Source organism: Rhopilema esculentum, chromosome 10, assembly GCF_057945365.1.
Source record: "Rhopilema esculentum isolate cy_ngs chromosome 10, ASM5794536v1, whole genome shotgun sequence".
Lineage (NCBI taxonomy): Eukaryota > Metazoa > Cnidaria > Scyphozoa > Rhizostomeae > Rhizostomatidae > Rhopilema > Rhopilema esculentum.
The window spans coordinates 4,584,094-4,608,949 of NC_142824.1; the positions used below are offsets into that span (position 1 = coordinate 4,584,094).

Here is a 24,856-nt window from a genome sequence, read left to right on the forward strand (position 1 = left end):
AATGATTCGTAATAAGTACCAGATATATAAGCTGTGCGCATTCAAAACTGATTTACTGTTTGAATCCTTTAATCAACTCATTCTTGTAGAATTCAAAATGATTTTCAGTTACAACAACAATATATAGTATTTTCAAAATTTTCTAAAAAATCAATTATTGCTTTCTAAAAGGTGTTATTCGTACAATGAAGATCTTCTATGTCTGTAACACTATTCTGCTCAAACACCAGTTCCATCTACAAAATAAAAAATGCCATCTTTCAATAACAAGTAAACTTGAGTGAACAATAAAGGAGAATGGCATAAAACTTAATCTAAAAAAATCAAAGCTTAGCAAGTCTGTTTACATTCTAAACGTTTTACAAACACAAAGCTTATAGAAAAACTAAAAAAGAATTAGCCTTTGAAATTTGATGTCCCTGTGCCAAGAATGGCCTAGGTTTGCCTGAATATGGACCTTGTATATTGCCCCTCTGATATCATATCATTGTTGATAAAGCCTCTTCAAATGAATTTTGAGCTTGAAAAAATCGAAACATGGGTAGTCTTTGTAACGACTTTTAAAAGAAATATGAGAAGGTTTACAAGGTTGAGCCCTATGGTACATAGATTATCTGTGAATTTATGTATTATCAAAATTTGAATTTTGCTGCATTGCATTGTACTGCATTCTATTGATGTGCATATTGCAGCCACTTACCTCCGTACATTAGTACGCTGGCTCTCGTAGGTTGGACCATTTTCATTTCAAACGAAACATGGTCGGTTCGCTTTTGGCCCTTTCGTGTGTCTTTCTTTAATGTTGATTTCAACATACTTGAAGAGTTTGGAGAATGATGCTCTTTGTTTTTTGAAATAATCTCACCATGAGGTTCATCTGAAAGGAAATCACAGTTCTTTTTAATATTTGATATTACTTGAGCTTATCGTGCATCGGAATATGATATTACTTTTTCCTTTTCCAGCTTCTGAATTTTCCAAAAATTAGACTAACGGAGATTTTAACTATAAAAGATCCTTGAAAAGCAGTCAGTATTTAAAAAGCACACGCCCCATATAGTAAACTGCCCTGAGACACAGATAATACTAGATTTGGCTCTGATTCTTGTCTCGTTGAAAATAAGATGAATGAATCCATAAATATACTAGATTGCGTGCGGTACAATATAATGGTGTGATAACGATGAATGTAAGTAAATTGTACCAGGAAAAAAATAGTATGAATGGATATCTAAAAAGCATACTTAATAGCTCAATCGCAAGCATTAAGCAAAATATCATATCATATCATATCATATCATATCATATCATATCATATCATATCATATCATATCATATCATATCATATCATATCATATCATATCATATCATATCATATCATATCATATCATATCATATCATATCATATCATATCATATCATATCATATCATATCATATCATATCATATCATATCATATCATATCATATCATATCATATCATATCATATCATATCATATCATATCATATCATATCATATCATATCATATCATATCATATCATATCATATCATATCATATCATATCATATCATATCATATCATATCATATCATATCATATCATATCATATCATATCATATCATATCATATCATATCATATCATATCATATCATATCATATCATATCATATCATATCATATCATATCATATCATATCATATCATATCATATCATATCATATCATATCATATCATATCATATCATATCAAATCATATCAAATTATTTAAACACAAAATCCCTTCAGCTGAATTAAATACAAATCAAAGTTATAATACAGTATTTACAGTATAATATTTACAAAAAGAAAAGAAAGTTCAAAATTGTTCTAGGGCCTATTTGCTGCTCTTCCAGGGAGTCGTGTTTCAAGTTTGCTTTAGCTCTTAAGGTGAGTTTTTAGATTTTATTTTGACTGTGGCAAGGTTGGCAGCTCCCTGATGGTAATAGGGATGCTGTTTCATGCAGTAAAAGCTGAATAAAGAAAGCCTTTAACAAATTAACCTTCAATAAAACCAAGGTTGATGTTATCATATTCAGTCGAAGCATCGAGGGCCTGGTTGGATATTAGCTCCATCATCGAGCCACAGCCAGTGTCGCCAAGCTCGTTCATTGTAACTGTCCTTCGCTTAGAGTCACCATTTCGGTTGTCTTTCGTTGAGGTGCAATCACTGCGTGATCTCATTCGACACTCTGCAATAGTTAGTATTAACGCAATAATACAGGGGGATCGCTCAAAAAGAGGTTGATCTAATCTTCTTTGAAACTTTGATGAGAAATTGTCACATGGTATGAAATTCAGTGCTATTGCTCCAGTATGTTTGAAACGAATATTGTTCTATTTTTCAGATATATCCTTTGCCTGCACGGTCATAATTTTGTCGAGGAGAGGAGCAAATGAAATAATGTGTAACCCACCGTCCTTGAAGATAAAGTGCAGTACTTAAATTTCCAATGTGCATGCTTTTCGAAATCAAAGACGGGGGAGAAATACTGAGGTCTCGTGAAAGCTATAGAGTCCCACTGTTATTTATAGCATTACCAGATAAACTAAAGCAAAAACATCTGATATGTAATACTCAACCTTTAAAGCTTTTATCCTGTTTCTTCTCTTCATCAATACTTTCTAATAAGTCCACAATTTTCTCTTCAACGCTTTTGCCCCTTCCCATTAGTAGCCGGACGTCTCCAAAGGTACTCTTAAACAAAAAAAATTATTTTAAAGCCTGCAATGCAATGAAATAACAATATCTCTACATCAAGGAATCATTTCATTTTCTCAAGGTATAAAATACCTAGGAAGAAATTAAAAGAAAAAAGTAGCACAATAAACGGTAGCCTTTTAAATCAAAATCCATTCAATGGAAATAATAAAAATGATACCTCTGTACGTTTGACAAAACAGATAGTGTAAATACAAGAATATAATGGAAAAAGGATGAGAAGTCATGAAATTTTGATTTATACTGGAAACATTATTAAAAGCTAAATGATGAGTTGACTGACTATGAAGAAGCACATAACAGAAATAACAAGATACACCAATATGCTAAAAGAATCAAATTGCTTTATATCTGAAGTTCTTTCGCATGTATATTCTGCTTTACAACCTAATTAGAAATGCGTCACATTGAACTATGCTGGTCCTAATGTCAGCGGTCAATTACTGAATATATGCGCCGTCAGCGGATCATAGAATTTCTGGGTTCAGAATACATATGCTTCGTTCTTTCGTCGTTTCACAAAAATATCTTACTTATGTGGCATGATGGTTATATCTTCCTTTAAAGTTAAATAATAGCTTAAAAGACCTTCAGAATATTTAACGCATCCATTTGATTGACAGCTCTCATGTCTTTACCGTTGCACTGTAATATTCGATCTCCCTGCTCAAAAAGTCCACAGGCCTCAGCGATACTTCCAGGTGCCTGAAAAAGATATTATAAACAATAAATTAAAAGATAAGATATGAAAAGTTGGAGCAGAGCTGTCGCTATAGCAGGGCGTGGGATGTGAAACCCTCTTGGAGAAAATTCATTGCAGATATGAGGAGTGTTTTGCCATGTAGGGATGCTACGTCAGCAAATTTTCAGACTTGTCAGCAAAGAAAGGATGGCCCATCCACTTGGAACCTGGATATTCCCCCTTGTCCACAATAGCTAGCAACATAGAAGAGATTAGAAATTCATGAATGAATTTCATACATGTTGTAAGCACCTTTATTATTATATTTTATCAAAGCCTAACTAACGGACAAACATTTTGTTCCATGAAAATTTGTGGTTCCCATCCTAAAAGTATAAATATATTCTCCAAGATGCCAAATGTGAGTTGATCTCAAGCATCAGAAATCATTTTACGGTAATAATAAATATTTACCCTAGAAGACATTGATGAATAAAAATCTATGAAAGTTTAAGCATAATAAAAACAATTCACCATCATGTTAACATTAAACTGGAATAAATTCTAATAAAAATTTTGGAATTCAATAAAGTAAAGTAAATATTTACGCAATAAAATTTAATGAAAGAAGATACGAAGCTAATTTCAGAGAAATAGACTCGTTGTATGGTATACAGCATAAGATGTATTAAAATATTCACAATATTGAAGTAATAAAGCTATTACCTCGTCATATATCGTCATATAGCTATTACCTCTTTTCTGGTTCGTAGTAGGATGGAATGTTATTGATGAAACTATTCTAGAAAAATACTAGAAAGAATAGAAGACCAAAAACTACTTACTATGTATGTCACAAAGACTCCATTCCCATCCCTGCAACAAACGAAACAAAAATCAATATTTCAGAAATAACAACAATTTAGTCGAAGTAAAATAATGAAACAAGATATAACGTTGTGGAGATAACTTATACATAAAGAATGCTATTGAAGCTCTTCACTATAAAATGTTCAGTGCTCTATGGACATAGCTGAAAATGCTTTAGCGTCTAGAACTGGACAGTTCTGAAATAAAAGTCCTTTGCATTTTGTTAACATAGACACAAATATCTTAGAGCTTACTTTCTGGCGTAAATTCCAATTCCTAAATTGTCATTAATTCCTTTTTTCAATACAACTTGAAACTCTTTTTCAGGATCTAAAAGAAACACATAAGAAATTATTAAAAATTTAACTAGCTGTTAATATTTACTTAAAAAAGGTACAGCTATTTGATTTTTCAAAGTGATATCGAAGAAAAACGCATATCATGCTCGATGCATCTTTTCATACGGATTGTTGTAAGGAAGCTCTGCATTTTTATCTCTTGCTACAATTTGAACATTTTCAATCAATTAGACGAATCAATTAGATTAATCAACTGACTATAGAAGCCGATGCGCATCAACTGGATATAAAAGAAAGACTACACCTTATAGAAAGTGTTTAATCAATATTTCTAAAAAGCTCCCAAAGTCGTACAGTTAAAGGCATTTAGAATATGAAACAAGATTATGAAATTTAATTATTCATTAAAAATCTGAAAGTTTTTAAAACTACAGTCTTCGTGCACTATAGTCTACCCAAAGTCCAGAAAACTGTCCCTACCCAAAGTCCAGAAAACTGTCCCTACCAAAAGTCTAGAAAACTGCCTCTACCAAAAGTCCAGAAAACTGTCTCTACCCAAAGCCCAGAAAACTGTCCAGGGCCTATTTGTTCTGAGCACTTCCCTTGCAGTGAAAAGCAATGAAAAAGGCGGGGTAGGGGTGTGGAACTTCAGTTTCTTTTCTTGAAGCTAGTCTTCTTTGCCTTCATTGGACGTGTGACCACCATGTTTTCTGGGCTCTGGGTATACCTTATTACGAAACGTGATAATTCACTTCTGCATAAATCGTCAGAAAATTAGGAGCCATTTTTTTCAGCCATTTACCTTGACAAGATGTAAACAAGCTTTCGATGTTTTCCCGGTATATTGTAAGCCGAACTGGGTTCTTTGCCATTCGCAACAGCTGCACAGCCTTGTCATGACTGGCACCTTGCAGATCATTGTCATTAACCTGAAATGAAAAAGGATAAAAGTATGAAAATCAGTTAACATTACATGTGATGTCGATGGAAAATCGCCTGATATGTCTGTGCAAACTTTGTAAGATAACAAAAAGGCCGCGTCGAAATAATTTGCGTTCAGATCCGTGAAAGAGCCAAATCTGGAAGCTGAGTCTGTGATGTATTATCTGGTTGCCCCAGGTGTTGGATAAGGATCAAGGAACTTCCATGTGTGTTGATTACCCCATTTTCGTTTTACAAAGATATTGGTGTTTGATTTGCTCATCAATCGTTTTCTTCTTCCCTTTTAACTTCCTTGTCATGCACTTGCCATTTGCCTTAAAGAGCTGCTAAATGTTCGTTTTAAGATTTGAAATTGAGCTATTGTCAGTCTCAGTTTTGAATAGGGTAGACATGTATAAAAAATTGCCAAACTTTTTGGAGACCCTACTAGGGCTATGTCCCTTGGACAATTTGTCCCCTGTCCCTCTTTGCTGCAATGACATCTTGGGAAGTCCTTAATAAACTGAAAGTCAAAGACCGAATATATTTCTGTTTTTTGGGTAAGATTATCACTTTGTATATAGTTTTTGCAGCAGTCTCTGCATGTATATAGAAAAGGCAGTGAAAATAATACTGCTCTCTTTTTCCATTCGCCTTAGAGGTGGTAAAAGGTATTTAGCAAGCAGTTTAAAGTGAAACTAAATTCAAAATGTTTTTATCCTAAATTTGAAAAAAACAACATTTTGTGAAACGTGGATTTCAAATAATTTTTTCTAGATTCTGACTCCCACCTATTTGACCACAACATCGAGCGCACTTCTGTCTGACTTGAACCATTATAAAGCGTATATTTATAAACAAGCATTAAAGTTCTCTGTTAGTTACAAAAGTAAAAAGGTTCTTCGGAGAAGTTTCCGCCGTTTCTGACCTACCGACAAAATTTCATCTCCGCACTTTAGCCTCCCATCTTTCCCAGCAGCTCCAATGGGGCTTATTCCTGATATAAGTATCCTGTCCTGAAACGCAAAGAGCAAAGTCTGCACGAAGTCATCTGAGACATTATCGCTGAGATCTGAAACGTTTGTAACATTGAAAATTTGGTAAAATAAAGTGAACATTTTAATACCTTATAAGTACCAGGGCCGGGTTAAGGTGGGTGGTTTTGATGCTTCAATGCAGCACTAGACCTATTCCTGAAAAAGGCCCAGATGAAAACAACGGAGAGTTTCCTGAAGCGAAATAGGCCCAATATCCAATTAAAAGGCCCTTACATCAGGCCCAATTTGGGCGTAATCGGGCACTGATCAGTACTGTTGAAAGGCGAGTATTATTGGGGGGGGGGGGGGGGGACATTTCAGCCTTTCCTCTTCATTTGTGTGACTCACAGAAGGAATCTTTAAAAAGTATTTAGGCATAGGCCACAAACTTTTCCGTTTCCATTTCCATACATAAAAATTTGACATGTATTTCAAATATTGGTGATTATTGCAGTCAACTGCCAGCAGAAAGTTCCTTTTATCGACTGAACCATACAAAACTTGATGAGAGCATTTGTTTTTATAAAACAAAAAAATAACCACTCACAAAATGTGTATCACTGCCACCAACAATGCATACGCCCAGACCAGTCTTTTCTTTTCTCAAAGTGATCGTAGCTTCGATGAAATCTTCAATTTCAACTGCAAGAGCGAATTTTCTATTTAGATTAAACTTGAAACAACGTACAATTTATGAGGAGAGAAAAATCGGTTCACAGGTACACTGGTCTTCATAACCTTTCTTGAAGTCGGCAATATTTCTTGTCAACGTTGGCGGTCCAGCAAAACGGTCCTGTCCAAAATCTCGCAAAAAGGTTCCCCCTTTCGCTGAAAATTGGCACCTGTTGGGAATGAAAAATAAGTAGGCCCTCCGTAGCTTTCCTTGGCCGAGGGAAATTTGAGAACAGTCCCTAATGGAAAGTAAGGCCGTTTTTGCCTAGATCCGGGTCACTTCAAGTTTTTCCCTTGTTGTTTTAAGTGAATACTTAACGTTTTCTTAAATTCTTTGTGGGCAAGTGCCATACTTTCAATACTTGTTACTGGTGCATTAAATCGAAACAAAGTCATATCATGTAGCAAAAGTAGGCCTCCCAATACCAGTATGTCAAATGGGATTGTGATATCAAGATTAAAAATTTCAACTTGCAGAAAGATTTGCTAGCTGAAAGGTAATGTTTCCTAATTTTATGATCAAACTTTTTTAATCGTACCTCCTTCAACATCAGTACTCGAGTCAACTATTTGCTTGAAAAAACCATCCGACTTCCGCTTCGGTGGAGCCCCTTTAGAATTCTGCGCATATGGCAAACTGTTCGTTCGATCCATTTTTTAGATCGCACAGATCTCTAGAAATCCTATTCTCGCCAGTTTTCGCCAAGGTAGGCCAATTGGTTGCCTCAAAACTAAGTTAAGATGTTGAAAACACCTTGGCAGTACCTGCCCAATTGATATTGAGATACGCTAAGACAGTCAATATGACAAAACACGATGTCTTATGATATTAACCAGAAAATCCTGCAGTATCGTCAAATTGCTTTTTCTTCCTTGGAATAAAACCAACTTTCATAAACAGAAGTTTAATTTCTTTTGTTTAAAGCCCTTGTCATTTTCAACAAGTCCAACCCTCACAAAAATTACTGGACTCTATTTCCAATAAATCTCGTCATGCTGAATCAGCAATTTTTTATCTTGTGTATAATTAACTGAATAGAGCTTAAAGTTCTATCCCCTCACATAAACATCAAAATTTTCTCAAAATAAAACATTTATCAAAAGTACTCTTCTTAAATAGCTTAAAACACTAAAAATAAGACATCGAGAAGGCTTTTTAGACCAGTGTTAGTTTAAACAGGTAAGTGGTAGGTGCACCTTTTTTATTTCAAGCCTCGTTTGCCAACAAAATGAGCAAAATCACATTAACAGTAGCTCAGCCTCAGTAGGAGGAGGGGGGGGGGGGGTGTCAAGGGAAGATGTTACACTCATAAAAAAATACTTTGAAAAAGGCTCTTAATTTGCAAAGAAACGGAGGCCTTGGACCCGCGCCCCCTTTCGTCGGAGTAAAAATTGCACCCTTTTTTTATAAACAATCCATTTGCTGAGCCTCAAATTCTTAAAAACTCGTGCTGACTCTGACCTGTTGGTATAAATTTCAAAAACATTTCATCCTCAATATTCTTATAAAATTTGTTTATAAAAATTCCTGTTAACACACCAGCGTTAATTCATGCTAAAAGATTTTGCAGAGGCAAAAATTTTCCTGCAGTAACAATGGAAGCCTTCTACAAGGGCGAGACTTTTTCAAAGGTCATTTGCTTTAGTGCTGCACCTTGCAATGGGAAGTATCATCCACAACAACAAGTTTTTTGCAGCACATTTCCGGAGTTTGTAAAACGCAGATGTCCACTCGCACTTCCGCGTTCACTGGATTTGGCATATCAAACGTAATCAAATGATAACGATCAATGTAAGTAAATTGTACCAGGAAAATTTATTTAAAAACGTCGTTAATTATTTTAAATAAATTTTCCTGGTACAATTCACTTACATTGATCGTTATTTAAATTCATCATATTGTACCGCACGCATTTTAGTATATTTATGTAATCAAATGATGTGCATAAACAGCTTTTTCGCAGCTTTTGCAAAACTCTCGTGTATCTTAAGTTCTTACTACTAAGTGGAACCCTCTTGCAGCTGATAACGAACTATACTAAGATAATTCTCGACCCCATATTGGCCTAGTATTTTTAACATATCACAGACAATTTAGTTGCTGTTTACAAAGGTACCTGTTCGTTCGTACGTCGTGTCTGGTCTGTTTTTCTCCTTTGTTTGATTGGCGTTTGGTTTAAACGTGCTGAAACCTTCATACGACTTTATCATATTGGAAGATATCTGTTGCCAGAGTATCTGTGAGTCTTTGTAGTGAAGTCACACTTTCTCGCCACACGTCTTTCCTTGGTATTCGTTTATGCTGCAGATCTTCGGATACCGTACCTGTCCCTTGGTGCCCCTGTGAATAGTCCTGAGATCGCAACGATTCAGGTTCGGAAGTCTATTTGCAAAAGATGAGAAAATCTAAAGCTATTGGAGAGTAATAGTGTGTCTCTGTTTACAGTTGCTATGTGCTTTATGAGATGGCTTAATAAGCAAGATGTAAGGCTCAGATTATCTGAAAGCGAGGGGCTTCTCGCTTCTGAAAGTGTGATTTTTTATGCAAGAAATCTTTCTGAGAGAGTTTTCGATTTTTGTTAACATTCCCAAGGCTTGAAAAATTTCATTATTGATCGACCAAAAACAGTTTTGAAAAAGTGGCTTGGCCAAAAAAACATTATATATTTACAACCCCCCTGGACTGTATTGCGGCAACAATTAATACCACGTTGCACTTGACCAATCACGTTTGAACATTTCGAGCACATAAGCCCTAGGTGTAGTGCCACATGTTCCATATCTCCAAGTAAAATGGGGCGTTCAATTTTTGCTTCCTCGATAATGATGTCGAAGAAGAACGCGAAGTGATATATCCTTGACAACCTAGTGAAAATTTTGAGGGTAAATTAATATTTAGGGAGAATTATACCATGGGTTCCAGAGGGTGGAGAGTGCGGAGGAGGAAAGATACGCAATGCTCCTTCTCCAAGGGCCTCTACTCGACACCCTGGAACCCAGGGCACGAGAATTAATGCTCTATCAGGGGTTATTATAACGTGGTTTTGCTGCTGTTTTGTGAAATTGTAAATCTGCTTTGTGCTGTTGTGATTTCAATTTTGTTGTACTATAAAAATCAACCATCTTGAATAATTTTTCGAGCATGTAGAAATCGTTTGGAGAAATAAAAAAAGGCAAATTCATGCAGCAAACCAAAACAAAAGCTTAACATTAAAGAAGAATTATAGTAAATAGTCAGTCAGCCCTTAACCTGAAAACACCTTAGGTTTTGATCTTGGTTGTTTATTTCTTCGTTTGCATCCTAATCAGATAAAACCACATCAACCTCTATACCCCGTAAATATTTTCTGTCACCAGTTCCAACAATGAAGACAAACGAAAGAATTGTTTTTTGAGGTCAGTGGTTCTTGTTCTATCGTTGTTTCGGTTCATTTTTTCAGTAAATCATAACACTTTACAGAAACATTACCAGTACTTGAATCTGTGGTGTTGTAAATTTTCTTAGAATAAACTCTGTGCCCTATCCTAAAAATTTAGGGACAATTTATTTGGATATTTTTTAATGTGTAAAAACTTGTTGCTCTATGAATCTGTGTTCTCCTAGGTACCCGTTACAATCCAATAACATCCAGAACAGCAGCCCTGAAATAAACGCTTCTTTCTCTTAACGCTACCTAACCTGCAATAAACCTTCTAGCTTTAATAAACGCAGCGGCGTTTATGAAGAAACATGTTGCCTTTAAATGTATAATAACGTAAACCTATAATAGGCAGGCAAAAAATATATGCCAATCCGCGTAAACAAAAACATTTTGGCCAGTTAATGAGCCTTATCAACTTTATGGCTACAATAGATTTACTCCACGAGCCTCTGTTTCGCTAATGCCTCACTTGACGGAAGGTCTATGGCTACAACCTTTCTGTCTGACAATTCTGGGGAAACCAGAAACTCGATCAGGGTCTTCTTTAACATACCAACGGGGGGGGGGGCAATTGCACCTCTAAACCTAGTGATTTTTCGTTGTTTTAGACAATAGGGGATTGTCATGTTCCTTATATGATCAAAGGCTTGTTTAGCTAATTTCTCTTCAAATAGGGTATGAAGTCGATTCAGCACCTTTTCAGAAACTAAAAACAAATCGTTTCAATTGGAGCAACCAATTCATAAAACAATCTAATTAATAAAAACATATCATCTATAAATTTTGTAAACTATCATTCAATATGAACAATTTTAATTGAAACTTCAAGCTGTTTACTCTATCAAAAAGTTTTATAAAAATTATAAACAATCAGCAATTAAAATAAACTATTTAATTATAAAAACCTATCTTCAGTTTATGTAAGATAAAAACCATAGTTGTGATGAAAAAATTGGAAAATTCCTACGTGAATAGTATTTTAGGGAAGTTTTTTATCAAGTGCTTTTAAGAAAATGGAAATTTTTAGATTTCTACTGTTTGTGACAAATTATGGCTACATAGATGGGAAATATGAACAATAATCCATATGACCTACCCGGATGGGATAACTCTTATGTGTAGCTGAAAGGGCTCATGCCGCCCATATGGGTGGGCTGGAAGTGTTTCAGTCTCTTCCGTGCTACTAACAAATGACTTCGTAAACCTTAAAACGGGGTATTTTTTCTACAATTTCTGAGTGATTTTGCTTTCTTTTTGGGTGTTTTTGCTATATTTTTGGGTGATTTTGCTATATTTTTGGCGACATGTCCTCGGCATTTTTTGGTTCAAATTACCCAATCCCCCACCCCCGAGAGACCTAGTGAATCAAAGATATCGCCCTCCTAACCAGCATAGTTATTCTTAATAGATCCTTTGATTGTAAAATTCCAGTCAATCCCAGCAGCAATCATGTTAGCCATTACAAGCTTACTGTCTCATTGAGACTACTATTGAAAATAAAATGTAACCTAATATCACCTATTTATTATATATCCAAATATCCAAAGTTTAATGAATTCGATTGTGAAAAGCCCTAAAAATGAAAAAATAATCTACTCTTTGAAACTAAAGCAATGGTTCAAATATCATCCTGGGAGAAAGTACGTGCTGAAGCGCCACATTTGAACTCTGAAATGTTCTTGGCATACCATCAGCATCACACCTTCTGTGTTTTCCTTGACTTTCGTCGCAGTCATGCAAAGACCTGACTGGAAATGTCTTATTCGATCACGAACCATGGTTTCCCATCGCTAAAATAACGTAAATGTGGTCACGCTCCTGAATTGCAGAACCATATACTTTTTGGGATATTACATTCAACAATTCTTGGCAAAATCTTATGTTTTCAGGGTATTAATTTCATGCACCAAACAATAGTCTGGCATTGACATAATTCGATTGTGATGGAAAATGACAGAAAATCGTTATTTTTCAAATCAGAATAAAATGCAACAAGAAAGAACCGTCTAATTTTGGGCTTTATTATTTTTGGAGAAAGGTCTCTGCAACTAATATGATTTTGTGAGACTTGCTTGTGAGAGCCTACATATATATACCAAAGAAGATTCACATTATTGTAAGTAGGAAAACAAACAAACATTTGCATAAAATAATTTCAAGTGATACCTGCGATTGATCACTGATGCTACAGTTGACAAGAATGACAGTTTTATTATCTGATCTTGTTGATAGGCACAAACCAACACTTGATTTGATTTGACCATTTCTTTTCATTATCCATTCCTTCAATGTGACAGAAAATAAGGCTTTGCACAGAAAAACTTTTTTATTTCAATACTGTTTATGATCTTATTAAGTAAGGCAAAAATGTAAGGTATTTTTATGTAAGCTTAATAAAAAGCAAATAAAGATGACAGTAAATGAGACATTTGCTGCGATTTGAATATAAACAAAAAAACGTTGCTCTACAGCCAGGTTTCCTAAAGGTTCTTCATGATGTATAAGCTCTTGTTATTTTTGAGAAGAAAGTCCTGAAACATGGTTTCAAATAAAGAATTTTTCTTAAAATCTGATTCCAGTATAAATATTTGCTTGGCAAATTCTGTAACTCGTATGAATTGTGTAACAAAGATAGGCTAGCCAGTGACAGTTTTCCTTGTAGTTCATTAAATCTTGGTTGTCTTTCAGTAACAATTAAAACTAGAAAAAGACTCTTACAACAGATATGTAACCCACCTGATCTCCTCTTCTAGAATGGCATGTCAACAGCATGGGTCCTCCTAGATTTGAGACAGAGGCACTACTCGTACCTAGACAGTGCATCGATGTTAACCTACGAAGCTCCCCAAAGGCGACGTCATCTGGATCAGGGATCCTGCCGAAAAAGAAATGTAAACAAAATGCAGAAAAAAAAACTACATTAAAAATATTGTCGTTAAAAATATTTCAGTCACTAAAAGGTTTTGACAGGATCTTGGGAACAATGCCTAATGACTGAAAGTATTGACAAATTCATAAGGCAAGGCTTCTCCATAAATTCAGAGTTCGTTTAGAGGTTTCGCCTACAAGGAGGCAGAATGATTGAAGCCAGTCAGACTGTTTATCGACAATGTCATAATAAATGGGAAAATTATCTACAAGCCAATAGACGCGGGAAAATGAGAGTATGTATTCAACTCCTACCTCAGCTCTGGGTATACATTATCCAAATACCATTTGAAGTTTTTACATTTCAGCTTTCTACGTAGCTCTCTCCTTTCTTCAACACTAAAATTTTAGAAAACAAAACTTACGGTCCTTCCCATTTAAAAACCGCCTGTCAATAAGCAGTACTCTTTTAAAAGAAATGAGACTAATGCTAAAATTTCCTTTCAAAATATAAGCAGAATACGGGTGGGAATTAATGCCCTCATTTGCAAGGCTGTGTCAGGTTTGAACTGCAAAGCAAAGCAAAAACAGCAGGGCAAATAATAAGAAAATGGACAAATTTTTGGGTATGTTGATGGTCGATCGACAAACGATTTTCTTAAATCTTCAGGCAACTACGCAATCACACAACCGCAAATTATTCTGATGATAACGTTTGAAAATCGGAGGTCTTGGAGATTTGGGTCATTTACTAATTAGGTAGATACCATATTTAGCAAAGGCGGCGCCAGCTACTGCAGAGTGGGAGGGTAATGTCACCTCACTGGTCACGCCCTTTTTGCGTGCTTCGTTGCAATGCTTTGTACCAAGGAAGGCAAAACCCCTAGCTAACGCTTTTCAATAAATTTCTAGAAACAATAAAAGGACCCTGTTTTGGGAAAATTTGGGGGTTATTCCCCCATACCCCCTTGGTGCCACCATTGTATTTAGGAGTAATTTTTTAACTTGAAATCTGGCTCGAAGTCTGCGGCATCCTGTTTGATATTGCTCAAGGTGGAAATTCGTTGTTGCAAATGATAGAAAGGACCGGTGCATAGAATTTCCTTTCCATCGCTGCAATTTTTGTTGCATTTTCACGCAGATACAAAGTCTGTGACAAGGCCCTCCAATACCGTATATTTTTCAAGTGCCCTTAATCTATATACTGGACTCACTTTCCATAAGGCCTTCCCCTTACGCCTGGCCTTGCTGCGTAGAAATACCTCTTGTAACTGTCCATCCATACTTCAGCTATTCTTCGAGTGTTCCTATCAAAGCAAAGGAGAAGGAAATTCGAAAACATTAGCTGAGATAATTAACAGTTTATTAAAAAGCTTTTGCTTTGACGAAAATCCGTCTAGAAATATTGAAACAGCATGTAAGTTAAATTTCGCGGTTTCAGTAGATCTTCAACATGAGTCCATAGCACTTAACAGCAAACAAACATAGAATAATGCCCTTAAGTTACGAAAAGTAACAATAATTTCGTTTTGTATAGCAACATCTTCTTCGTCAATAACTTTTGCAAAATAAAAGGGCAATATAATTTTCTAGCAAAGAAATATTTCGATAGAAGGAAAAATCAGAATAGCATGAGTTCACCTTGCGTATGTAATACTGTTCCCATCTGGAAATGAATATGGATGGTGTGAGCGGAACACGTGACCAACTCTGGAGCACGGAACAATTTCTAAACTGCCATCACACATCCAAGATCGAAAAGATATTTCTGAAAAAGAGAATGCTAAAATTGAAACTATAAAAGACAAACAATTTGAGGCTTTTCAACATGAATACGCTTTTTCAAAGATAGAGACATGAAAGACAAAGGTTTTCTTAAAAAAATGAGAAAATAAACTAGCAGGCAATGGAATACAGAAGGTCTCTATTCAAGCCATTTTCAAAATATTCTGTCGGGTAGCGAAAGGGTAGCCATAGACATTCTACTTCACGCGAGAGTAAGAGATTCCAGTGGAAAAGATAACACTGTCACCTTTGAAGATGTTTTGGTGTGTAGAACTGGATGGTTTTTTATGTTGCCACCCCCAGTATCACGTATTGCATTGAAGTACCGCTGTCTAGATCTAGACTTTGTTAAAGGCAATCCCCCCAGGGGGAGGGTTCTCCAATTAAGGCCTGGCAGGGGGGAGGGGGTCCAATCGGTTTGAGGGTCTTACCAAATGGCTACCACATGGTCCAATATGGATAATAGCACTACCGCTTGGGGCTATTTTAAGTAGTTGCTACCTCTTAGTTTAGATTGCAATTTATTATAGAAAATGAACAAGATTTTATCAAGATGAACGTCCTATGCGAGCTATGCAAACACAAAGAAATAGATGCTACCAAGGTACACAATTTTGGTTCCTATGCTACCATTTGGGGGTTATTGTCAAAAAAGACTAGCACTTGAGGGAAATTCTAACATCATAGCTTTGGCCCTTTTTTATCCTGACTGGACCCCTTGTTAGGCCATAATAGGAGTATCCCCTTCCCTCGGGGCAATCCTTATTCGTTATCTTTGTACAGGTCAAAGCAGATTTCAATGCCGTTAGAGTAGCTAAACAACAAATACAAAGTATATGGAGGAAGTTGAGCAATAAATCAAAATTGCACGACGTGTTTCAAATCAAACAGTCGAACTGTAGTTAATATCCTTACCCAAATTTTCACCACCCCATATATCCATCTTCGTATCATATTTGCCAATCTTTTCAAACCACGATTTTTGAATGATGAATAAACCCCCGGCAATCACCGGTGTTCTAAAAAATGATGAAAAATATTCAGTCTTCTAAGCATTCTAACATTGACTAAATCTTTCAAAAATACAGTGTATCGAATAAAGCGTACTTAATAGGAAGCGTTGGAGCTTTCTCGTGCTGAATCTGCTCCTTCAGTGACATCATGTCCCATTTAAAATGCATGCTCCAATCAAACCCTAGAAAAAATAAATCAACGTCCTAAATCAACGCCTTATACTTTATCTAAAACATTTTACAGTCTCTAAAACATCTGTGCCAAACATTTCCCTTAATTCCCCTTATAGATGCAAGGGCAAAGTTTGAGATACGACGGCCCTGACTAATCCATCTTCATGTTTTGGGAGCTAACATAACGGTGGTTGGGTGCGTTTATGAACTAATTTTAACGAATTAGGGACCAAGCCCTTGTCCAAACGTTTCTTGTTGCAGGAGCTTAAATAACAGTGTGCGATAGCATTTATGAGCTACTCTTAAAGAGATGTAAATGGTCCAGACAAGACTTAGGAAACGGTTTTAGAAATAGTGTAAGGCTGCACAAGTTGGCAGTTTTTTATGCTTTTGACGTCATTGTTGGGTTCTGCTGGATTCAACAGGATTGAAAAACCTCACATATGCAGAGTCTAGTAAACCTCCAACATAAAAATCGTAAAACTTCCTTGCATTTTTATGTAAGAAAAGCAAAGGCGATCGTTTTGTAAGAGCTTAAGGTTGGACAAATTACAACGCTGAATTCTTATAGGCTTGGAGGAAAAGACGCAAAAGAACTACTCTTCGTAATTGGGAAAACTACTGCGGGAGAATATCGCGTGAGCTTTAAAAGGGAAGACATTGATTAGCGGAAAGAGTAAAGAAACAGCGAGCAAACCTCCTTTGATAGATGACATGGCTTCTTTGTAGCTGAAATCATCCATGCTGATGATGTCAATGACAGGACATGCAATCAATTTAGGGTCCTGGCGAAATTAATAACAGTAATTGTTCTGAAATAAAATTTTCAAGAAAGAAGAATGGTTAAGAAAGAAGACGGCTACGATTTGAAAACGATATTTGCGCAAATGCAGATATTAATGCAGTGCAGTCGTTTACTTTATTTAAGAAAGCAACTTCCTGTTATCTTTAGAAGGCAGTCCAATTAAGTAAATTTAAATAAAGGAAGTTTTTTGTAGACTGCGAGAGGTTTGAAAAAATGCCAAAAATGATATGCTACATCTGCTTTCTAAAGCGCTCGCAAAACCAAAATAGCATCTGTTCCATCAAGTCCTAGCACGGTTGAATGTCTAATTTGGGAGTGTTGGACATTTTTTTATGTAGGGCTGGCCAAACTAGTACAATTTTAATCAAACCCTCCTCGATTTACCAACAACAACAAACTCTGGGCTAAGCTTCATTCTCTCAAGCAGCTAGTAACTGATCATTGCGGGTCCGTTTCAAATAAAACGAAAATTGGCAGCAGTAATTTTATGTCTACTCCATATTATGAATAACAGGAAAGATGAAGATAAAAACAGGAAAAAGCGTGACAAGACAAGGCCATAGACAAATAGGGAAACGAAGGGGAGTTATTGTAAATTCCACCAAAGAACCCATATATTAAAAAATCTAAAAGTTTTTCTTTTGATAAAAACCAACATTGAGAAGAAGGGGGATACGGTTGAATTCGACCCTAAAAATTGATCTTAGTGTTTCAAGTCGTTGGCAGTAATTGCTTTACAACAATCCAAAAAAATCTAGATAATTAACCTCGACGACTCTCTCCAGAAGAGGCTCTATCCATTGTATGTTAACTTCACAGTGGCTATCCAAAAACACTAGCACAGAAGTTGTGGAAAAGTCCGCACCACGAACACGAGACCGAATTAGCCCTGAAAGAAGAGAAAAAGCTACAGAAAATGAAATAGTAACATTCATACATCACACTTGAAGCTGGTCCAATAAGAACCATATGAAAGAGAAAGCATCAAAAATTGAGAAAAAACCCAACAAAGAGGTGTAAAAAGACACTGGCAGTGTGCTCATATCAAGAGTGTTACACACTTCTCAACAGTGTTCTGTCACAGATTAATCTGAATAGAGGTTGGGCTATTATATAACAATTATTTACCTTCTCGTTTTTCATTTCTAAGAAGTCGTATTTTAGGAATAACCAACAAAAGACGACCATCATCAGCTGAAAAATGAAACCTTTTTAGAACAATATTACCTACTGGGTAGGCCTATGTCTGTTTAACTGAATAGATACAAAAAAAATTTCAGCGTTGTTTGAAAAAATGAATTTGTTATTCGAACAAATAAAATACTACTGGTACTAATACTAAAACTATATATATAATTACCAATTAAACGTCATTATCAGTGGATTTGTCAACTAACAAAGACCCCATACTTGGCCATAACAAAAAGACAATAAAATAAAAAAGTTACTGCAACAGTCTGCCTTCTCTCCAAACCACTGCAATGAAAATTTTTTATCTCGCATTGGATGCCAAGGATAAAAGAATCGTTTTTTTTAATTAAAAATACACGCAAAATGAAAATCAAGATTACAAAAAGTACTACCGTTATCACTGAAGTCGTCTACCAGAATGATCTCTTGAAGTAGATAAACGGGAGTTCTGTTCAAGACACTACGGGAAAACAACCAAGAAAGAGATAATCTCAAACAGAACTTTGCCTCAAGTCAAACGAGTTTTAGATAGCTACTCATTTTAAAGATTATAATTAAAGAGTTCAAGATTTTAAAGGTTAAACATCTTAAAGAGGTAACGAGAAACTTTTACAATAAAAAGTTTTTACCCCTTTAAAATTTCACTCCTGTTCGCAATTCGCTACGATCTAAGGTAACAAATAGCACTGGATTCTCGACTTGATTGAAGTATTTCCTGTTACTGTTACGTATTCTTTTTGTCTCTAGGAATGGTAATTCTTCAATGATATCCTTGATATATGTTAGGTGGGGGAAGAACAAAGTTCAATTGGTTTGAATCTTAGGCAAAGTTTAGAGGGTATAAATAACTTTAGAGAGATTCCTGAGAAGAGATTTTAAAAAATCCCGCTCCAAATAGACGTTATTTGAACCTTTTTCCTAGTTTGATCCCAAAAGTTCAAACACTCAACGCAGTGGTCATTCCTGCCTCAGAATGATTTCCTAGTCCCAGTCGCCCCACCCAATTCCAAGTACCAAAATAAGTAAACCCCGGTTCCTAATTCAACGCTTCAAGACTCTCTTGAGACAACTAAGGTGGCAAAAAAGTGCTCACTAGGCGAAAATGTTTTGTCCGTACTAATATTTATATTTCCTTGATTAGTCTTAAGAGTCAAAACAGTACGTGCACTGTTGTGTTCATAACCAAAGTCTCGTCCTTTTCATTTTCGTCAACTTGTTCTAGCCGATGTCCTGTTGAAGAGGCTTGGCAGGAATGGTATTACTGGAGCAATTTGCTCTGATAAAGGGACATATTTCTGAACCGTGATATTTAAGTTTAGAGAGACACATTTATTGACTTTGAGCAGTTGAACTATTTACTTATTCACACGCAATGACAAAAAATTAATGACAAAAATTGATTCGGCCAAGAAAGTTGTCAAAAAATCACCTTTCCTTGTATATCATAAAGCTGAAAATTATTCGTTTTAAATTGAAAATTTTTGTCTAAAATTTACTGGTCTTAAATTATTTTGTTGATTTTTTCTGCGAATTTATGTAGACAAATAAGATTGCTGTTTACAAATCTTGTTCTAAAAATTGTTTTATTCCTACCTTTCAACAGTCCTAAGTAATGTCGAACGAGCTTCATTGTGAAAGGTAATAATGACACTAAACTGTGGGAGATTTTCTTGAAACGTCCTGCCTTTGCAACTACAAAAAAAGAAATATACTTCAGTTTAGAAGTTTAGAAGGTTACTAACATAGTTATCTTACTTATGCAACCAGAATAACTCTTAATTAAATTCTACAACAGTGATTTTATTAATTTTTTAAGTTGAAGCCTCACATTTTAAAGTAGGCATCTATAAGTTTATTAAAGTTTGTGTAGTCTTACTTAAGTGAGGGTGAAAGTATGCGGCAGAGGTTTGGTGAGTAAGCAGCAGACTTTTGATGTTTGTCAGCTTCTAATGAGACCCCTGCTACAATCTTTTCTCAAAGAGTTTGTTTCACTGTATGGTTCAATACGGTAGGAAAGAAAGACCTATTGGGGCGCCATCTTTGGTAACAATAGCATCAACATCAATAGCATGAAAGTAATATTTTTGTATTTTTTGGGGGAGGGACATGAGTCCTGGTATGGTCTACCAGCTTGTCTCAGGTAGCAAGATATCTCTATTATGTGCATCAGATATCACAATTGTAAAGTCTCCAGCATTATGGAGTATAGAAAGAGAAAGGAACAAAGAGAACATGAGGTAGTAATGACAAAGACACAACAATGGATTTATAGAATTTAAGATATCAAGAGCTGGCAATTATAAAAGCTGAATTTCTCTATATTCAGTTTTTCCTTACAGATGACCAAGATTTACATCATAACAGAAAACATAAAAACCCCATACCAAAAATTTACTCACAGTTTATTTCTTGTATCTTGCACTGGTCTATCAGGGGGAATCATGTCACTCTCTAGTTGATTAAATGCATATCTGTCATATGGATTTGAAATATCTGCCTTCTCTGATCCCTCTAGATAATTTTTGCTATCAAATTTTGAGTAATCAATCACATGATCAGCATGATTGTGTGGCTGTAAGGAAAAATACTTTCACATTCAGCTTGCACTAAAAACAGTTTTACTTGCACAATATCAAATCAGATCCAGAGCAAATTTGAAGGAGGGGCCGTTGGTAGTGGGGGCACTGATAAATTTTCGAAAAATTGATGATGAGAGTATGCTGTTCACAATAATTTCAGATACCTTTTCAGAGAATAAACAATATAACTTTGAGGTAATCCTTGAAGCAAATTAACCTATCAGTCCAAGAATCTTTTTCATCTGATTCTCATTCTTCAAAAGGGGCACACAATTTCAAAAAAAAACTAGTTGAGGGAGGGGCAACTGCCCATAGTTGCTCCCCCCCCCCTTAAATCTGCCACTGGACTAGCCATCTTCTTAATCATCCCTTGCAACTGCAAGTATTATCATACCATGTCCCTGGTAAAATCTGTGAACTTTGTAACATATTATAACAAAATTAAATCAGGCCTTAGTACTATTAGGCGATTGCAGCAATGGTCAGCAAATATGATACCTTAGCTTTCAACAGCCTTGTGCAAGTCTTGCAATGTCTAGTCCAAGAATTATCTTATAAGTCTGGTTGCAGGCTAAAGAACTGCTAAGCTTTTGTCCTGAAGCCTTTCATTGTTTGAATCTTGTTGTTCTAATAATTCTTTGCTGTGCCCAATGATTCATTTCTCAAAATGAATCAATTCTTGATGTCACTCATTTGTGTTAGGTTCTTGGCAGTATGGCTTTGAAAATGGATAGAGATGAGAAGAAAATACATTCTTCTATGCGTTCAGCAGAAGTCCAGTATAACTCAGTTTGCAAAGTGGTTCTTCTTCCCAAAGAATTGAAATTTTTGATTTATATGCATAAGCCTCTCTTTCTTGTGTCAGGGCACTGAACACACAAGATCTTGTCAAAAGCAGCCATAGTCTGCAAACTGGCACAATTTAAGATAATCTATCAGCTGAATTTACTGTGAAGAAACTGAACTGAACATAGAAGATATGTCCTTTAGAATATATTTTGATGAGTGGCATGAGTGGTAGAATTTTTATTGAACAACAGTCAGTTTTAGACACAGGTGTAGCAGAAACTAAGGGGGGGGGGGAGGGTAGTATGGATCTTGCCCGAAAATTACTGCTTCATTGAGATAGAATTGCCCGAACAGAGCCTGAAATGCGATAAATTTTGCCTGATTTGGGGAGGGGGCAGCGCTCCAGCCCCTAAGTCTCCTGTCCCCAATGGCTATATGGATTTAGGACCACATCTATCTTTCTGTCCTTCCCTGATTCAAACATTATCTATGGCTATGGGATAATTTTCGGCTAAAAATATCAGTGTTGTCTGCACAAACCTTTTGTAATATTTCCTATTGATTGATAATTGAGTATGCTAGAAAGCAGAGCATAATATATCGGTTTAAATTTCCTGTTGCAGTTCTTATGGCCCACGAGTCCGTACGTATATACCTTCTCGTTGTAACGAGGCAAAAAGTACTTCTAGTATGAAAGCGGTGACAATAAGCTTTCATATGAAAGCGGTGACAAAATGCTATTATATGTTGAATGGTGTTATGTCTTACCAGCTTAAAATTTCTTGAAAACAATGCAGCAATTGTTAGAATAAAGAGGATGACAGCAAGGCAGGCGATAATCCGTCTCCTACTGGCACATCTCATGATTCAAGTGAAAGCTGCCATTCTGTATAAAAACAAAAGACTAACAGCCTTTAAAAAACCCGTTTATTCGGTTTCAACCATTATCATTAACAACGGAAACAAACAAAGGAAGTCTGGGTGCCATCTTATGTTTACTTCCTGCTTGAAAATTCCCAGGTTTTTTGATAGTTCCAGGCCTCTGAAAAATTATTTGCCGCCAAAATTTGACAATGCTCCTGCACAGCATGAGGAAGGCTAGGGGGTGTTATCTACTGTGTAGCTCAAACTAACTGTGTTTGTATAAGAAAATATATACATGTTTGGTTTCCGGATGGCGGTACTAATTTTCTGAGAAAGTGTCTAGGATCCTTTTGAATAATGATTTTTAGGATCAAGAAGTTTTACTAAAAATTGAACGACTATTTCTAAGTGAAAAGATTTTTAAGAAGAAAAAACCTCTTTTTTCTAAGCTAGATAATACATTTACCAAAGTTCCAAAATTTCTTAATGCCTTAGCGTGTGTGCTTACACGAAAATACTCATTAGCCAGATAAACAACCATATTAATACATCAACTCCAGTTCAACATAAAATAACAACAATAAAAAAAACTGAGCGTAGAGCATCGGCAACTTTGAACTTTATTGTTTTCCCTTTTGCATTCTTCGGTTCTCCCATGAAGGACAAGGCAGAAGGCTTTAATTTCTAATAATAAACTTTTACATGCCATTTTAAACGTTAAGACTGCGAAGGCGTCTAATAAACAGCCAATTTACCGAGAGGGGTTTCACTCTTGCAAATAGCGTACGAGATTTTTCCTAAAAACAAAAGGATTTTTGGAGATTTTCAGATAAAACTATAGGATTTTCACAAAAGGTGTACGAGATTTTCTTAGAATGATTTGCCCCTCGCAATTTACAGTCTAGAGAATGCAAATCTATCGTGAAACTTGACAAGAAAATTCTCTTAAAAGAAATTCTATACAAGTGAAAAATAAATCCTATACAAGTCAAGAGATTCTTTCAAAAATGAAAGAGAGCCAACGTTCAGTGTTATTTGAAAAGAAAGTGGGTGGAGGCTTTGCTTGCAAATAAACTGCTCGGATATTTGCGGGCCTTTACCCTCGGTACTAGAGCTTCAAAAAACCGGGGATAGATTATTGTAGACTGTTGCGGTGGGAAAGAATTCTTGCTAAAATAAATGTTTCTGTGACTATTTTCGCGTTATTTTTCTGAGACTAAATATTAAGACTCTGGCACCCAGGCTAGCAAGCCCTGGTATCACTAACAAGCCCTACAAGTCCTTAGTTGAGAAACGGATTCAAATTCACGATATTTGGTTCATAAAAGGCATCGCCTAAAAGTCCAAAAAATGAAGCAGGCATATCAAATTTACATATAAAGACAACTTACCTGTACAGTTAGAAAATTCCTTGTCTTTGATAACTCCGCAAAGTTGTAACTCAGCCGATGTTCACATCTGATCAATAACTTACTATAGTTGTTTCTTTAAAAGAACCTCTTTTGAAGGAGAAACCGCAGTCTGGGACCTTCACGGCTATTAACTTGCTTAAATCGATAATTCTATTTCAGATCAAGATCTGATTGGGAATCGTTATAGTTATTAATTTTCACATTGAACATTATTGTTACTATCATGGCAGAGTACATAAAATCATGTTGCTATGCAGTTTATCAATAGAAACTACCCTCAGACAGGGCGAGGCAGCCCAAGAAAGGGAATACTTTTGACATCAAATCAACAGCAAAATACATCACTAAATCATTCGGCTGCTTATTACTGTTTCATATTCACTATTCATATCCAATCGTGTTTATCATTTGATAGTTACTTTAACCGAACTTTGGGCTGCAAAACCACATCAAAATGTCGCAGTCCTCTATTTGCTAACAAGAAATGCCACAATATGGTTAACGACTTTTCTCCAAACCAAGTTAATTGTCATTCCATTTGCAACTTAACAACCACCATCACTGAAGTTGTACATTTAAACCTGATAATCATTTGGAACTTTTTTCAACACGATTCTATAAAAAGGATTATTTGAGATTAGGCTCATTTAGCCTCAAGCTTTATTTGCTTGTTGCAGTTTATCATCGATGCTAGACAGATGAAACTTTTTTGAGTTGA

At 35.7% G+C, this 24,856-nt stretch overlaps 2 protein-coding genes and 1 long non-coding RNA gene across 6 annotated transcripts; 1 reads left to right on the forward strand and 2 right to left on the reverse strand.

Moving 5' to 3' along the window:
• Nucleotides 1–28: 28 nt before the first annotated feature.
• On the reverse strand, nt 29–10,002 carry LOC135690459 (multiple PDZ domain protein). 3 transcript variants are annotated; one of them, XM_065208030.2, is made up of 11 exons: nt 9,354–10,002; nt 7,112–7,206; nt 6,460–6,543; nt 5,409–5,535; nt 4,562–4,637; nt 4,283–4,313; nt 3,344–3,460; nt 2,617–2,731; nt 2,037–2,225; nt 701–877; nt 29–236 (listed from the first exon to the last, which is right to left on the reverse strand). In XM_065208030.2, the coding sequence occupies exons 1-11, from the start codon at nt 9,445–9,447 to the stop codon at nt 220–222; spliced, it is 1,122 nt and encodes a 373-aa protein (XP_065064102.2). In that variant the 5' UTR covers nt 9,448–10,002; the 3' UTR covers nt 29–219. The 3 variants fall into 3 exon arrangements, with proteins under 3 accessions (XP_065064102.2, XP_065064096.2, XP_065064107.2); XM_065208024.2 differs by lacking the exon at nt 9,354–10,002 and adding an exon at nt 7,776–8,540; XM_065208035.2 differs by lacking the exons at nt 2,037–2,225; nt 9,354–10,002 and adding an exon at nt 7,776–8,540.
• Nucleotides 8,525–13,514, forward strand: LOC135690545 (uncharacterized). Its single transcript, XR_010516654.2, has 3 exons — nt 8,525–9,028; nt 10,594–10,632; nt 13,412–13,514. It is a non-coding gene; the product is annotated as an uncharacterized LOC135690545 (long non-coding RNA).
• On the reverse strand, nt 10,254–24,773 carry LOC135690414 (polypeptide N-acetylgalactosaminyltransferase 2). 2 transcript variants are annotated; one of them, XM_065207977.2, is made up of 16 exons: nt 24,118–24,773; nt 22,631–22,748; nt 20,894–21,066; nt 20,088–20,186; nt 18,887–18,954; nt 18,432–18,497; nt 18,071–18,192; nt 17,196–17,283; nt 16,419–16,506; nt 16,227–16,330; nt 15,168–15,294; nt 14,741–14,833; nt 13,842–13,925; nt 13,395–13,533; nt 12,825–12,941; nt 10,265–12,448 (listed from the first exon to the last, which is right to left on the reverse strand). In XM_065207977.2, exons 2-16 carry the CDS (start codon nt 22,724–22,726, stop codon nt 12,284–12,286), a joined length of 1,629 nt encoding a protein of 542 aa, XP_065064049.2. In that variant the 5' UTR covers nt 22,727–22,748; nt 24,118–24,773; the 3' UTR covers nt 10,265–12,283. The 2 variants fall into 2 exon arrangements, with proteins under 2 accessions (XP_088967038.1, XP_065064049.2); XM_089110912.1 differs by lacking the exon at nt 22,631–22,748 and having other exon boundaries at nt 10,254–12,448.
• Between the last annotated feature and the right edge of the window lie 83 nt (nt 24,774–24,856).